This window comes from Meles meles, chromosome 1 (assembly GCF_922984935.1).
Source record: "Meles meles chromosome 1, mMelMel3.1 paternal haplotype, whole genome shotgun sequence".
Taxonomy (NCBI): Eukaryota; Metazoa; Chordata; class Mammalia; order Carnivora; family Mustelidae; genus Meles; species Meles meles.
Genome location: NC_060066.1, coordinates 168,250,439 through 168,263,892, shown reverse-complemented (window position 1 = coordinate 168,263,892; position 13,454 = coordinate 168,250,439). Strand labels below are relative to the sequence as shown.

Genomic DNA, 13,454 nt, shown 5'->3' with positions numbered 1-13,454 from the left:
TTCTGTCATTGCTTGTAGGCCCCTTTAGTGTACAGAGCTAAGAAGTATGCTTGCTTGTGTTCACATTTACACCTGCTTGTGTTCATATGCTTGTATATACACATGTCTGCATTGGTTTTTATGTCTCTCACTGTGAGCAGTGAGCTCATTTTGATATCTTTCATTTCAGTTCTGTGTTTTCGTGGTTCATTCTGATCTTCTCCATTTCCATACTGGAAACCCCTTCTCCAGTGATGAGAAAGCTGGCTCCCATTTTCCTCAGTATATTTACTCATATACTCAATCCCAAAACACAGAGAAAGTAATTTAAGAATTGCTAACCTTACCTTTGTCTTAAGCAAACTATTAATAAGACTTCAGTATGTTTACAGTTCTTTTGCAAGGTAAGATTTACGTATTAGAGATGAAAGTTCCTTTATGCTTTTTCCCAGTCAACACCTACCTCCCAGAGGCTAAGTACTCTTGTGATTATTTTTTACTATAGATGAGTTTTCTCTGGTCTAGAATGTTACATTAACTGAATCATGCAGTATGAACTCTTTGGTGACTGGCTTCCGTTGCTCAGCATGTTTGTGAGCCTTCATCTATGTTTTGAATGTATCTGTAATTCATTATTTTTTATATGGCTGAGTTGTATTCAAATATTTGGAATTATTCCACATTATACACACTTTTATTTATTTATTTTTTAAAGATTTTATTTATTTATCTGATAGATCACAAGTAGGCAGAGAGGCAGGTGGGGGGCAGGGGAAGCAGATTCCCTGCTGAGCAGAGAGCCCAATGCAGGGCTCGATCCCAGGACCCTGACACTATGACCTGAGCCGAAGGCAGAAGCTTAACCCACTGAGCCACCCAGGTGCCCCTATACACACTTTTAGTTACCGATTTTCCTTTAGATCATGGGCATTTGGGTTTCCAGGTTTTAAGTAAAACTAGTCTGAACATTGTAATACAAGACTTTTTGTAGACATATTTTTTCTTATTTCTCACTGGTAAATATATAGTGGTATTGCCGAGTTATATAGTAGTACTGTGTTTAATTTAAAAGACACTGCCTAACCATTTTCCACAGTGGTCATAACATTTTATCCTTCCATGAGCAGACTCTGCTCTCGTTGCTCTAGTTGTTCTGCCTGCATAGCATAATTCTTATCTTTTTAACTAAATAGTTCAGGAAGAGTGTAGTAGTATCTCCTTAGGGCTTTAATTGGCATTTTCCTGATAACCAGTGATGTGATAAGCCCTGTTCATGTGCTTACTAGAAATGTATCTTGGTGAGTTGTCTTTCATACTGCTGACCTGTTTTTAAATTGGGTTATTTGTCAATATCAATTAGTTGTAGGAATTTTTTAAAATCTGGGTGCAAGTCCTTTGTCAAATATGTGTGTGGTAATATTTTTTTTTCACTCATTCTGTGGCTTGCCTTTGCATTTTTTAAATGGTATCTTTCAATGAGTAGAAATTCTTAGATGAAGTCTACTTTATCGATATTTTTAATATTAGTGTTTTTGTGTACTGCCCAAGAAATCTTTGTCTACTTCCGTGCCATGAAGATACTTTCTACCATTCTCTTCTAGAACCTTCACAGTGTTGTCTTTTACATGTGAGTCTGTGGTGTTGTCTTTTACATGTAAGTCTATGGTCCATCTTGAATTGAATTTTTAAATAAAAATAGTGTACAGTCAAGCTTTATTTTTATTTTCCATATGGGTATGTAGTTGTTACAGTATCATTCAAAAAAATTTTAGTTTTACTCCACATTGCTTTGTACCTTTGTGAAAAATGATATAACCATAAAATTTGGGTCATTTTCTGGACTTTTTAATTCTTTTCCCTTTATCTGTTTGTCTTTATACCTATATGGTATGGTCTTGATTACTTTAGCTCTAGAATAAGCTTAAAATCAGGTAGTATAAGTATTCCAACTTTGTTCTTTCTTTTCAAAATTTGTTTTGGCTATTCCAAGTCTTCTGCATTTTCATTTACAATTGAGAGCTAGTCAGTTTCTATTTAAAAAACCTTTTGTGATTATGATTTATGTTGTATAAAATTGATGTCTGAACTATATTGAGAATTTCTACGAATATGGTATCTTCATTTGTTTAAATCTTTAATTTGTCTCAGCAGTGTTGTGTTGTTTCCAGTGGAGAAGTCTTGTATGTGTTTTACTAAATTTATTCCCAAGTAGATGCTATTACATATGCAATTAAAGTTATTCTGAAAAGTGGCTACAAATATGTACAAGTGATTTTTTTATATATTGAAATTGATCTTTTATTTTGAAACTTTTATGTCTTATAAAGTTTCCTAGATCACTTATTGATTCTAGTAATTTGTTTATGTAGAAAATCTAAGGCATCCTCAATCATCTCATCATTAACGGAGCTTTACATCTTCCTTTTATTATTTCTGCCCTCTATTTGTTTTTCCTTCATTTAGCAAGAACAGACATCTTACTTTGTTCCAGGTCTTAGGGGGAAAACATTCAGTTAAGTACCATCAAGTATAATACTCGCTGTAGAGTTTTCTAATGTGCTTTTTATCATTTTGGAGGAGTTCCCCTTTATTTCTGGCTGCTGAGAGTTTTTATCATTAATTGGTATGATTTTTGACAAATGATTTTTCTACATCTTGAAATGACAGTGTAGTTTTTCTTTTTCATTCTTTTATTATGATCATTTAATTTTTTGAATGTTGAACAGTCTTATATTTCATGGTTAGATCAGTTTGGTCATACTTATTATTCTGCATATATATGACTGGATTTGGTTTGCTGATATGTTGAAAGAATTTTTTTGATTGTCTTCATATATTGGTCTATAACTTTTTTTCTCTTGTAATATCTTTTTCAGGTTTTATTGTCAGAGTTCTTCTAGTCTCATAGAATAATTGGGAAGTATTCTCTCCTCCTCTATTTTCTGAAAGAGTTTATGTAAGAATAATATTTCTTCCTTAAATATTTGGTAAAATTTATCAGTAAAGCAATCAACCTATAGTTTTGTGAAAGGGCTTTTGATGACAAATACAGTTTTGTTAGTAGTCATAGGGCTTCTCAGGTTTTCTGTTCCATTTATGTCAGTTTGATAAGTTGTGCTTTTCAAGGTATATGTTTATTTCATTTAAGTTGTTGAATTTATTGGCATAAAGTTGTTGATAATATTCTCTTATCGTCCTTTTAATGACTGTGGAAGCTATATTGATATTCACTTTTTCTTTCCTGATATCGGTAATTTGTGTTTTTTCTCATTTTTCTTGATCATTCTTACTAGGGTTTCATCAATTTTATTAATATTTTCAAATACTTTGTTAGCTTCCCATATTACTAGTTTTAGATTTCTGTTCTTTCTTTCTTTCCATTTACTTACTTTGGATTTAATTTGCTGTTCTTTTTCTGGACTCTTAAGGTTGAAACTTGGATGATTGATTTCAAGCCTTTCTTCATTTCTAATATAAGCCTTTAAAACTGTAAATTTTCCTCTAAGCACTGGTTTAGCTGGGTCCTCAAAGTTTGACTGCCTGTCTTTCTGTTGTTATTCATTCTGAAATATATTCTAATTTCCTTTGTGATAACTTCCTTGACTTGTGTTATTTGGAAATGTGTTGTTTTATTTCCAAGTACTGGAGGCTTTTCTAGACTTCTTGTTGTGGGCTCATTTCAAATTTAAGTCTCTTATGGTTAGAGAACGTACTTCACGAGATCTCAGTCTTTAGATTCTCATTAATATTATTTTATTGCTCGGCATGTTTATTGTGATGACTGTTCCATCTGAACTTGCAGAGGATGTGTATTCTGTCATTTTTGACTGACATGTTCTATATGTGTCAAATTAAGTTGGTTAATAGTGTTCAGAGCGCTTCTGTATTTTTACTAATATTTTTGTTTCTGTCATTTATTGGAGACTGGTATTAAAGAATGATTGTGGGTTTGTGGATTTCTGGCTTTGATTCTGTCAGTTTTTGCTTCATGTATTTTAAAGCTGTTTTAGGCATATACATATTTATGATATGGCTTTCTACTGATTTGATCCTTTTATTGAAATATCTCTATCTTTAATAATATTCTTGTCTAAAAATTTATTTTGTTTGATGCCAACATAACCACCCCAGTTTCTTTTGCTTACTGTTTGCATGGTGTTTTTAAAAATCTTTTTAATCTATCTGTGCCGTTATATTTAAACCATCTCTTGTTATTAGCATATATTTGAGCCTTGCTTTGTTATCTAGTGTGATGGTTTCTGCCTTTTTAATTGGTGTGTAGTCTGTTTCCCTTTTTATGTAATTTTTGTTATGGTTGTATTTAGGTCTGTCAGTTCGCTCTTTTTCGTTTGTCATATCCTTTTGTTTTTCTTTTCTGCATTCCGTTGAGTAAATTAAATACTTGTTTAAATATTTGACTTTATTCACTATAGTGTCTTTTTACTTTTTGTTGTTGCTATAGAGTTTAAGTATTTATCCTTAACTTATTATAGTCTACTTAGAGTTACTATTTTATCACTTCTCATGTGATATATATTTTTGAGTAATTTTAATAAATATCTACATATTTTATCTTCATCTTTTGAGATATTAAAACTCTTACTAGAGTTAGAGATAATAAAGCACAGTGTTTCAGAAGTGAAAATAAAAATTCAGAACATTAAGTTTATTCTCAGCCAGTTTCAAATCCAGGAGCTGGAAGTGTTTTAATCCTTTAGCCTTTCTTTTGAGTGTGGAATCTTAAAAAAATTTTCTTAAAGTATGCCTTGCGAAGCACAAGTCTCAGTAAGAAAACAAATGATGAAAATCATATTATAAGTACTTGTTTTCTTTACTCAAGGCTTGAAGCTGCAAAGGATGATTACCGTGTTCACTGTGAAGAACTTGAAAAGCAACTAATTGAATTTCAGCATAGGAATGATGAACTGACTAGTCTTGCTGAAGAAACAAGAGCCCTGAAAGATGAAATAGATGTTCTTAGGTATGGCGTATCTAAATATAATGATGTCACTTCTAAGTTGTTCGTTAGTCATTTTGGTATTCCACAGTCTAATCAGGGATTCTTAGGTGATTCCTGTGTATGAAGTACTGATCAGTTTTTATCCAGGCTCTTAGTCTTTACTTATTTTATACTTGTTGATGGTAACTGAAGTTTAAGGATAATATTCAATTCTTTTAGCAGTTTTTTTTTTGTTTTTTTTTTTTTTTTTAAGAGAGGGAGGATGAAGGGAGGGCAGGAGTAGAGGGAGAGGGAGAGAAAGAATCCCAAGTAGGTTCCACTCTTAGCGCAGACCCAGACATGGGGTCCAGTCTGACAACTGTGAGATCATGACCCTAGCCAAAATTGAGTCGAACATACCCAACCAACTAAGCTACCCGTGGTAGCACAATTTCATGTTAAAATTCATAAACCCAAAATAATACCTTTTTCTTAAAACTGTGTAAGCTGGGAGTCACCTTTAGGTACATTTAGCTTGATCTCCTTGTACTCATTAGTGTATCTTGTGAATTTTTACATAAGGGAAAGCATTCTCAATTCATGTTTTGGCATTTGATATAAAATAGATATAGGTAAATATCTTTTAATATTTATTTCAGGGTTATCCCAAGGTTCTCTTATTCTCTTTGACAATATATAAAATTTTTATTTGGCTTTTGCCTATGGAATGTTAAGCAAATAGACTATCTATATACTCTTTATATTTTCTGTTAAATTTTCTTAATGGGCCATTTTGTTGCACAGTTTTTCTGTCCATTTGAAATAAAATATTTATACCCATATGTTTGAACCTGCATGTGATGGAAAGTGATTTGGTTTATGTATTTACTTTTGCTCTAGCCCAGTTGGTCAGGTAGATACAACTCTAAATCAAAGTGCTTTGTCAGACAAATTGTGAGTTGAGTCAACTCCTAAATGTATCAAATACTTACTAAATGCTAGACACAAAGCATATTGGCCTATAAGCTACAGAGGAGCCTAGAATTGTTCAGTTGCATTTGTAAAACCATTCTTTTTTACACATTGTGCTGTATGAAATGGTTTGATAATTTAGTGTGCCAAATTCAAGACATTTTTGTTTTGATACCTTTGCAAAAAGAAGGTTCAATGATGGATTTTAGTCTTTTTCCAAAGTTCCCACAAAGTTTATTTCTTTTGTCTGTCTTTTTCATTTTCTTTCTTTCTTCATTCCTTTTTTTTCTTGTTCCAGCCAATTGATTGTTTATCTGGTTGACTAATTTTACAGATAGAATAAAATTTCTTTATGCATTTACTAGTTCTTACCCATTAATGTGCAGTCTTTATTATCGTAGGGCCACCTCTGATAAAGCAAATAAACTAGAGTCAACAGTTGAGATATATCGTCAGAAACTACAAGATCTGAATGACCTTCGCAAGCAGGTGAAAACTTTACAAGAAACAAACATGATGTATATGCATAATACAGTCAGCTTAGAAGAAGAATTGAAGAAGGCAAATGCGGCACGTACACAGTTAGAAACATACAAGAGGCAGGTAAGAAAATATCTTAATTTTTTTTTAAGATTTTATTTATTTATTTGACAGAGAGACACAGTGAGAGAGGGAACACAAGCAGGTGGAGTGGGAGAGGGAGAAGAAGGCTTCCCGCTGAGCAGGGAGCCCGATGCGGGGCTCGATCCCAGGACTCTGGAATCATGACCTGAGCCGAAGGCAGACACCCAATGACTGAGCCACCCAGGCACCCCAGAAAATATCTTAATTTTTTTAAATAAAATCAAAAGAGCTCAACTTTCTTTTGATTCCTTTTGATGCTTTCAGAATGATAGAGATTTGAAGAAACATTGCCTATAGTTGGCTGTGAACTTAATGATAGATTTCTTCTACCTGTAATTTTAAATCCAGGGTTGATAATTGAATTTAAGTTATCTAGGTCTTTCCCTTTTTACTGTTTTCTGAGCTTATATATGTTTTTGGGCATTTTATTGCTTATTGACATTTCTGGTAACCAGTAGTAATTGCCTAGAGAATGGAGCTATAACTGGTGATATTCTGTTTTGCTACTTATCTGGCAACCTGGAGAAACATGGGAATAGAAGACTGATTTTTTTTTTAACTAAATTATTATTTGGGTATTTTAAAATTTAGGCTCTTATTTACATACTATTTCAACAGCTATTTAAGATTAGTTATTATATTCTTATTATAGATTTTATTTCCAATCAGTTTCTCATTTATTAAGCTCTAAAAACTTAATATTATATACTTTTGTTATCTACTTTTGTTTCTGACAAAAGGTTCAAGATCTTCACAATAAACTTTCCTCTGAATCCAAAAGGGCAGATACACTAGCATTTGAAATGAAGCGGCTTGAAGAAAAACATGAAGCTTTACTTAAGGAAAAGGAGGTACACATGAATATAGTTGATGAGTAATATGTCTGTCTTCTCTTTTTAGTGTTTAATATTATCCTTGCGTCTAAAAATGGAAGTCATGTAAATCAAATCTTCTGTCTTACTCCAAATCCAAGTGTTGCTGTAGAAGAAAGTAGTAGAAATTTACTGTGCAGTGTTGTTACTCCTTCATGAGGGAAGATGAAGTCACAGAGGCAAGGCCATATGTCTCACTGCATGTTTTCTCATTCTAGACCATCGGCTTCTTGAGAGCAAGAGCCATAGATTTTATTTTTTAGCGGCTTTATTGAGATATTTATATACCATAAATTTCACCCACTGGAAGTGCACGATTCAGTGGTTGTTAGTGTATTCCTAGTTGTGCAGCCCTCACCACAGGCACATTTTAGAGCATTATCATCACCTCGTTAGTGTGCCTACTGGCAGCCGCCGTGCATTCTGGCTCCCCTCCCCTCAGCCTTTGCAACCATTAATCTACTTTCTGTCTCTGCAGATTTGCCCAGTCTGTCCAAATATGTTATCCTACACTGTGTCAGTTTTGTGACTAGATGCCTTCACGTAGCTTTAATGCTTTCAAAGTTCATCCATGTCATAGCATGAATCAGTACTTTGTTTTAATGCTGAATGATACTCCATTCTATAGACATACCACATTTTATTTATCCATTCATCATTTTGTGGACATTTGGGCTACTAAATAATGTGGCTATGAACATTTATTTACACATTTTTATGTAGACATGTATTTTCATTTGAGTACATACCTAGGCATGGTACTGCTGGTCATATGGTAACTATGTTTAACCATTCAAGGAGCTACCATGCTGTTTTCTAAAGTAGGTGAACCATTTTTCATTCTCAGGAATTTCTAAAGGTTTTTAATTTCTGCATATCCTTGCCAACATTTATCAGACTTTTAATTTTAGCTATCCTAGTGAGTATGAAGTGGTATGTTATTGTGGCTTTGACTTGTATTTCCCTAATGACTAATGATGTTGAGCATCTTTTCATGTACTTTTTGGCCATTTGTATGTCTTCCCTGGAGATACGTCTCTTCAAAGCCCTTACTCATGTTTTTTCTAGGTTATTTGCTTTATTATTGAATTGTAAGAGCTCTTTATAGATTCTGGATATAAGTTCCTTCTCAAATATATGATTTGAAAATATGTTCTTTTATTCTGTGGGTTCTCATTTTTTTGGTGGTGCTGTTTGCAATGGAATGGAATGGTTTCTCATTTGATGAAATCAGTAACCTAGTTTTTCTTTCCTTGTTTATGCTTTTTTGGCAGTATTTCTGTGAAGTCACTGAGTAATATGAGGTTATAAAGATTTATGCTTATGTTTTCTTTTTTAATTTTGCAGTTTCTGTGAACAATTTTGAATTAATTTTTGTAAATGATGTAAGATAGGGGTCCAACTTCATTCTTTTGTGTGTGGCTATTCAGTTGTCCCAGAACTATTTGTTGACAAGATTATTCTTTCCCTATTATTGTCTTGATACCTTTGTTGAAAATCAACTGGCCATGATACTGTAACGATGGATACATATGCATTTGTCAGAACCCATAAAAGTAAAACAGAGGGAACCCTGATGTCCTTTAGTTAATAATAGTGTATCAGTACTGGCTCATCAGTTCTTTTTTGATGGTTTGATTTATTGTGTTGTTAGTCACCATACAGTACATCACTGGTTTTTGATGGAGTGTTCCATGATGCATTGTTTGCATATAACACCCAGTGCTCCATCCAATCCGTGCCCTCCTTAATACCCATCACGAAGATGACAGTTCTTCAAGTAGCCACTAACTTTACCTCACTCATTACTCAAGACACTTGCAAGGATTATGTATCTGCATTTCCATTTTGGTAATGCCAAGAAGTCAGATAACTCACTGTAGGTGATATAATAACTAGTAAATAATGAAACTGGAGTTCAAGCCATGATCTATTTGCCTCTGAAGTCCATGCCTTTTTTTTTTTGTAAACTCTGCTGTTGCACATCTGTACTCCATTGCGTAATTATATCATTTTGGTTCAAATAAATTATCTAATGGGGAAATCACAAGATTTATGTTGTATAAAGATTATGTGATTTATGTAAGAGAAAATTACTTCTTAGCACAAAAACTAAAACGTTGTCCCTTTTAAGTAACTAAGCAACAATTATGAAATTAAGATAAATTATTATAAGCATAAAGTACATTTCTGGTGGGCAGAATTAAATATTTTGCTCATATAAACAATTCTTTTTTAGAGACTAATAGAGCAACGTGATACTCTGAAAGAAACGAATGAAGAACTTCGATGTTCACAAGTACAACAAGATCACCTAAACCAAACAGGTGAATTTTGCTGGATTTAGAAAAGTTCTTTTTAATGGTAGAAATACTGAAATGTTAATCATTTGTTGTTGTTGTTTAGATGCATCTGCTACAAAAAGTTATGAGAATCTTGCTGCTGAGATTATGCCAGTGGAATATAGGTAAATTTGTTTTTATTAATTAATAATCTATACTTAATATTAGAAACATTTCTTCTTAAAAAATTATTAGCCTTCAGGATGTTCCATTTTATTAGTCATAGAGTTCAAAATTACTTTGTCTCATCTACTTGAACTTCTTAGACTGTTACTGCTACTAAAGTAGTTTTAGAATTTATTAGAAGTAAAATTTCACAAACTACATGAATAAAATATTCTGGTTTTTAGAATATTACTGTTATTGTGTTGAACTTCTTTTCCTACCCCTAAACTCAGTGGATAACCTTTTTTACACCTGGCATCAAATCCACGTGGGCGAAACAAATAAGAGAAGAGCTGTCAATAATAGCAGAAGGATTACACTGAAGTTAAATAGAATACAAATTTTAGAATCTCTTAACCAACTTTTATCTTGGTATTACTGCTATGTTTGCTTCTAGGTATTTGACTAATCTGGTATTTTTTATGGTTTTCCTTTCCTTTTTGTGGTAACGGTTTTATTTACTACTTCAGACTCTACTCTTTGTTTAAGCAGATTTATTGAGATTCAGTTCACCCGTTTAAAACCGTACACCTCAGTGGCGTTTAGCATAGTCATGGAGTTGTGCAGCCATCTAATTAGAGAACATTGCATTCCCCCCAAAAGATACCCTGTGCCTCTTAGTAGTCATTCCTCAGTCCTGCCTCCCCTCAGGCTCCAGCCCCAGGCAGCAGAGAATCAATTCAGTTATGGAATTTAACATATGTGAGTCCTATAATAGGTGGCCTTTTGTGACTACTTTCACTCAGCATAGAGTTTACAAATATGTTAATTTTCATTCTGTTAGATTTTTTGTTGTTAAGAAAGAGCTCTTTACATGCTGGACTAGAGAGCAACTTTTTAAAAGTCGTTAATACCCAGTGATATTAATATCACTTTAAAAATAGCTGTATGGTTCCCCTCCCCAATGTCCATAGCCCGCTCCCCCTCTCCCAATCCCACCTCCCCCCAGCAACCCCCAGGGAGGTTGGGGGAACAGGTGGTGGGTAATGGGGAGGGCACGTTTTGCATGGAGCACTGGGTGTTGTGCAAAAAGAATGAATACTGTTACGCTGAAAAAATAAATAAAATGGAAAAAAAAAAAATAGCTGTATGGAAATAAAAGCCATAATATGAGCCTGTATTTTAAAGTCATGATGTTGCCAATCAGAAGAACACAAATTGAGATTAATTGAAATTAGTTGCTTTTAAGAAATTACATTTAAGGAGGCAGCAGGTAGGAGAACATTACTTTTCTATTTAATATCATTTCTGTTGTTTGCATTTTGGAAAATGTGTACTTGTAAACTTTTAATAATAATTGTTTTCTGAAAACAAAAAACCTAGGTGCAGTAATATGACTGTCATAAGAATATATTTAAAAAATATTAAGCAGGGGCGCCTGTGTAGCTCAATGAGTTAAAGCCTCTGCCTTCAGCTCAGGTCATGATCTCAGAGTCCTGGGATGGAGCGCCGCATGGGGCTCTCTGCTCAGAGAGGGAGCGCCCCCCACCCCCACCTGCCTCTATGCCTACTTGTGATCTCTGTCTGTCAAATAAATAAAATCTTTAAAAAAAAAATTATTAAGCAAACTGATTTCTTAAATCCATTGCTTTTAATGTATATGTTTTCTAAAGATATGCTATAATGAATAGCAGCTAAGTTACCAGTGAAATAACTCCTGTTTCTTTCGGGATTTGCATAATATTTAATGATATATAACATAATATATAATATAATACTTTTGCTTTGAAAAATTTATTGTTTTTTGAGACAGTCTTACAGTGTATGTAGTTTTCTCTTAAAAATTTCAGGAGCATTGGTGGCATTTTTAAATGACAGCTACTGCATGAACAGGAATTCTCTTAAAGTTAAGAATATAAAAAAAAGTAAAATGTACATTTAAAGAATTTAAAAACAAACTTTGCTCTTCAACATCAGGGAAGTGTTTATTCGACTGCAACATGAAAATAAGATGCTCCGCTTACAACAGGAAGGTACTGAGAACGAGCGTATTGAGGAACTTCAGGAACAGCTGGAACAGAAGCACCGCAAGATGAACGAACTGGAAACCGAACAGAGGTGAAACGCTTTGTAATTTCATTAGCTAGCCATGAAATCTGGTCTCACAGAAGTGGGAGATGTCATTGTAGTTAAAATAAGTAGGATTTAGGTGGAGGAGGGGCAAGATGGAAGAGAAGTAGGTGACCCTGTTTCAACTGGTCCCCTAAAGTGAGCTAAATATCCACTAGAACACTCTGAGCACCCATGAAATCAGCCTGAGATGTAGGATTGTACACTTCTGGATCTCTACGGGGGCAGAAGACACCAGTGGAGAGGTAAAGCAGAGGGGGGATGCTTGGACTGATACCAGAGGATAAGCAGAAGGGGGAGGGAGCCACCAGAAGTGACCCATTGGAAAGTATTGCCCCAATACGAGAGTGCCCTGTGGTGGGGGGGCCAGCATTAATTTGCAGTCTGGTTGAAGGCACTCAAAAAAGAGCCTAAGGGGTAACTGGTGGAATCGGGTGGTCATGGGCATGGGCCTAAGCCCATGGACCCAATACGGCCACCACCAGTGACCATGCCGGAGAGAGTGTGGTGGAGCCTCCTTGGTCCCTGAGCTCATGGATTTGGCTGCTTGCACCACTGCTGGGCTGGTTGCACTCCCACCCGCATGTGAGAGAGTCTGGTGTGGGCACCCACCAACACTTGCTAGGTCCACACCCTTCTGCGCTCTGCACACCCTGCATGCCCTGCATGATCGCTGGCTATGAGCACACCACACACCCCCCACCACCCTGAGAGAGCTTTGTGTGGGTGCCAGCCAGCACTCTTTAGGACCCTGACCTCCTGCTGCTGGCCAGGGGTCTGAATGCTCCCAGTCTGGGCTTGAGAGAACCCAGCAGGATCCTCTGCGGTAGCAGCCTCCTGTGACCTGTGCAACTGTGAGGTCTGGACCCCAGACAGCAGTCACCAGAAGCGGGCTGCCTGAACCAATATTGCTCATGGTTTTAGTGGCACAGGGGTGCAGAGACAAGCGGGTGCTTCAGGCGACCCCTGAGACGGTGGCTGGGGGTACGCATCACCTGTGGAAGGTCACACAGCTCAGCGGAGCTTGCAGAAGGGGAGTCTCTGTGTTCTGGACCACCCAGAGGGGAGCAGACTGAGGCTTCTCTCTGAGACAGAGGTCTGGGTGCAGTTTGCTTTCCACTAAACCTCGGAAAAGCAAAAAGACCCCATAGAACAAAAGCCTGAAAAACCGGTTTCCACAGAGCCCAGCCCCTTGATAGGGGGCAGGATGACTCAACCCAAGCAAGACTGAAAAACAATGCTGCAGGCCCTCACCCAGAAGGCAAGCCAAAAGAACGAGAGGACAACTACCAAAAAACTGTAAAGCCCCAACATCAGGGGAAAACAATATATTAAGCTCCCGGTATTGCCCTAAAACCTGTATATTTCATAGATACAACTTTTTTTTTTTAATTTGTTCTCATGATTCTTGTTCTTTTTAATTTTTTAAACCTACTTACCATTACAACTAGAGGTTTAATACAACATATTCCATAATAATCTTTTAACTTG

The 13,454-nt window shown here is 35.5% G+C and overlaps 1 protein-coding gene across 1 annotated transcript in view; it reads left to right on the top strand.

The window, feature by feature from the left end:
• Window positions 1-13,454, top strand: part of HOOK1 (hook microtubule tethering protein 1) — a 66,786-nt gene that overhangs the window by 32,894 nt on the left and 20,438 nt on the right. The window contains exons 10-15 of the mRNA XM_046021672.1: window positions 4,820-4,960; window positions 6,292-6,493; window positions 7,255-7,365; window positions 9,626-9,713; window positions 9,793-9,853; window positions 11,811-11,951. Of these exons, the coding sequence (XP_045877628.1) occupies window positions 4,820-4,960; window positions 6,292-6,493; window positions 7,255-7,365; window positions 9,626-9,713; window positions 9,793-9,853; window positions 11,811-11,951 (744 nt within the window). The remainder of the gene's footprint in view (window positions 1-4,819; window positions 4,961-6,291; window positions 6,494-7,254; window positions 7,366-9,625; window positions 9,714-9,792; window positions 9,854-11,810; window positions 11,952-13,454) is intronic.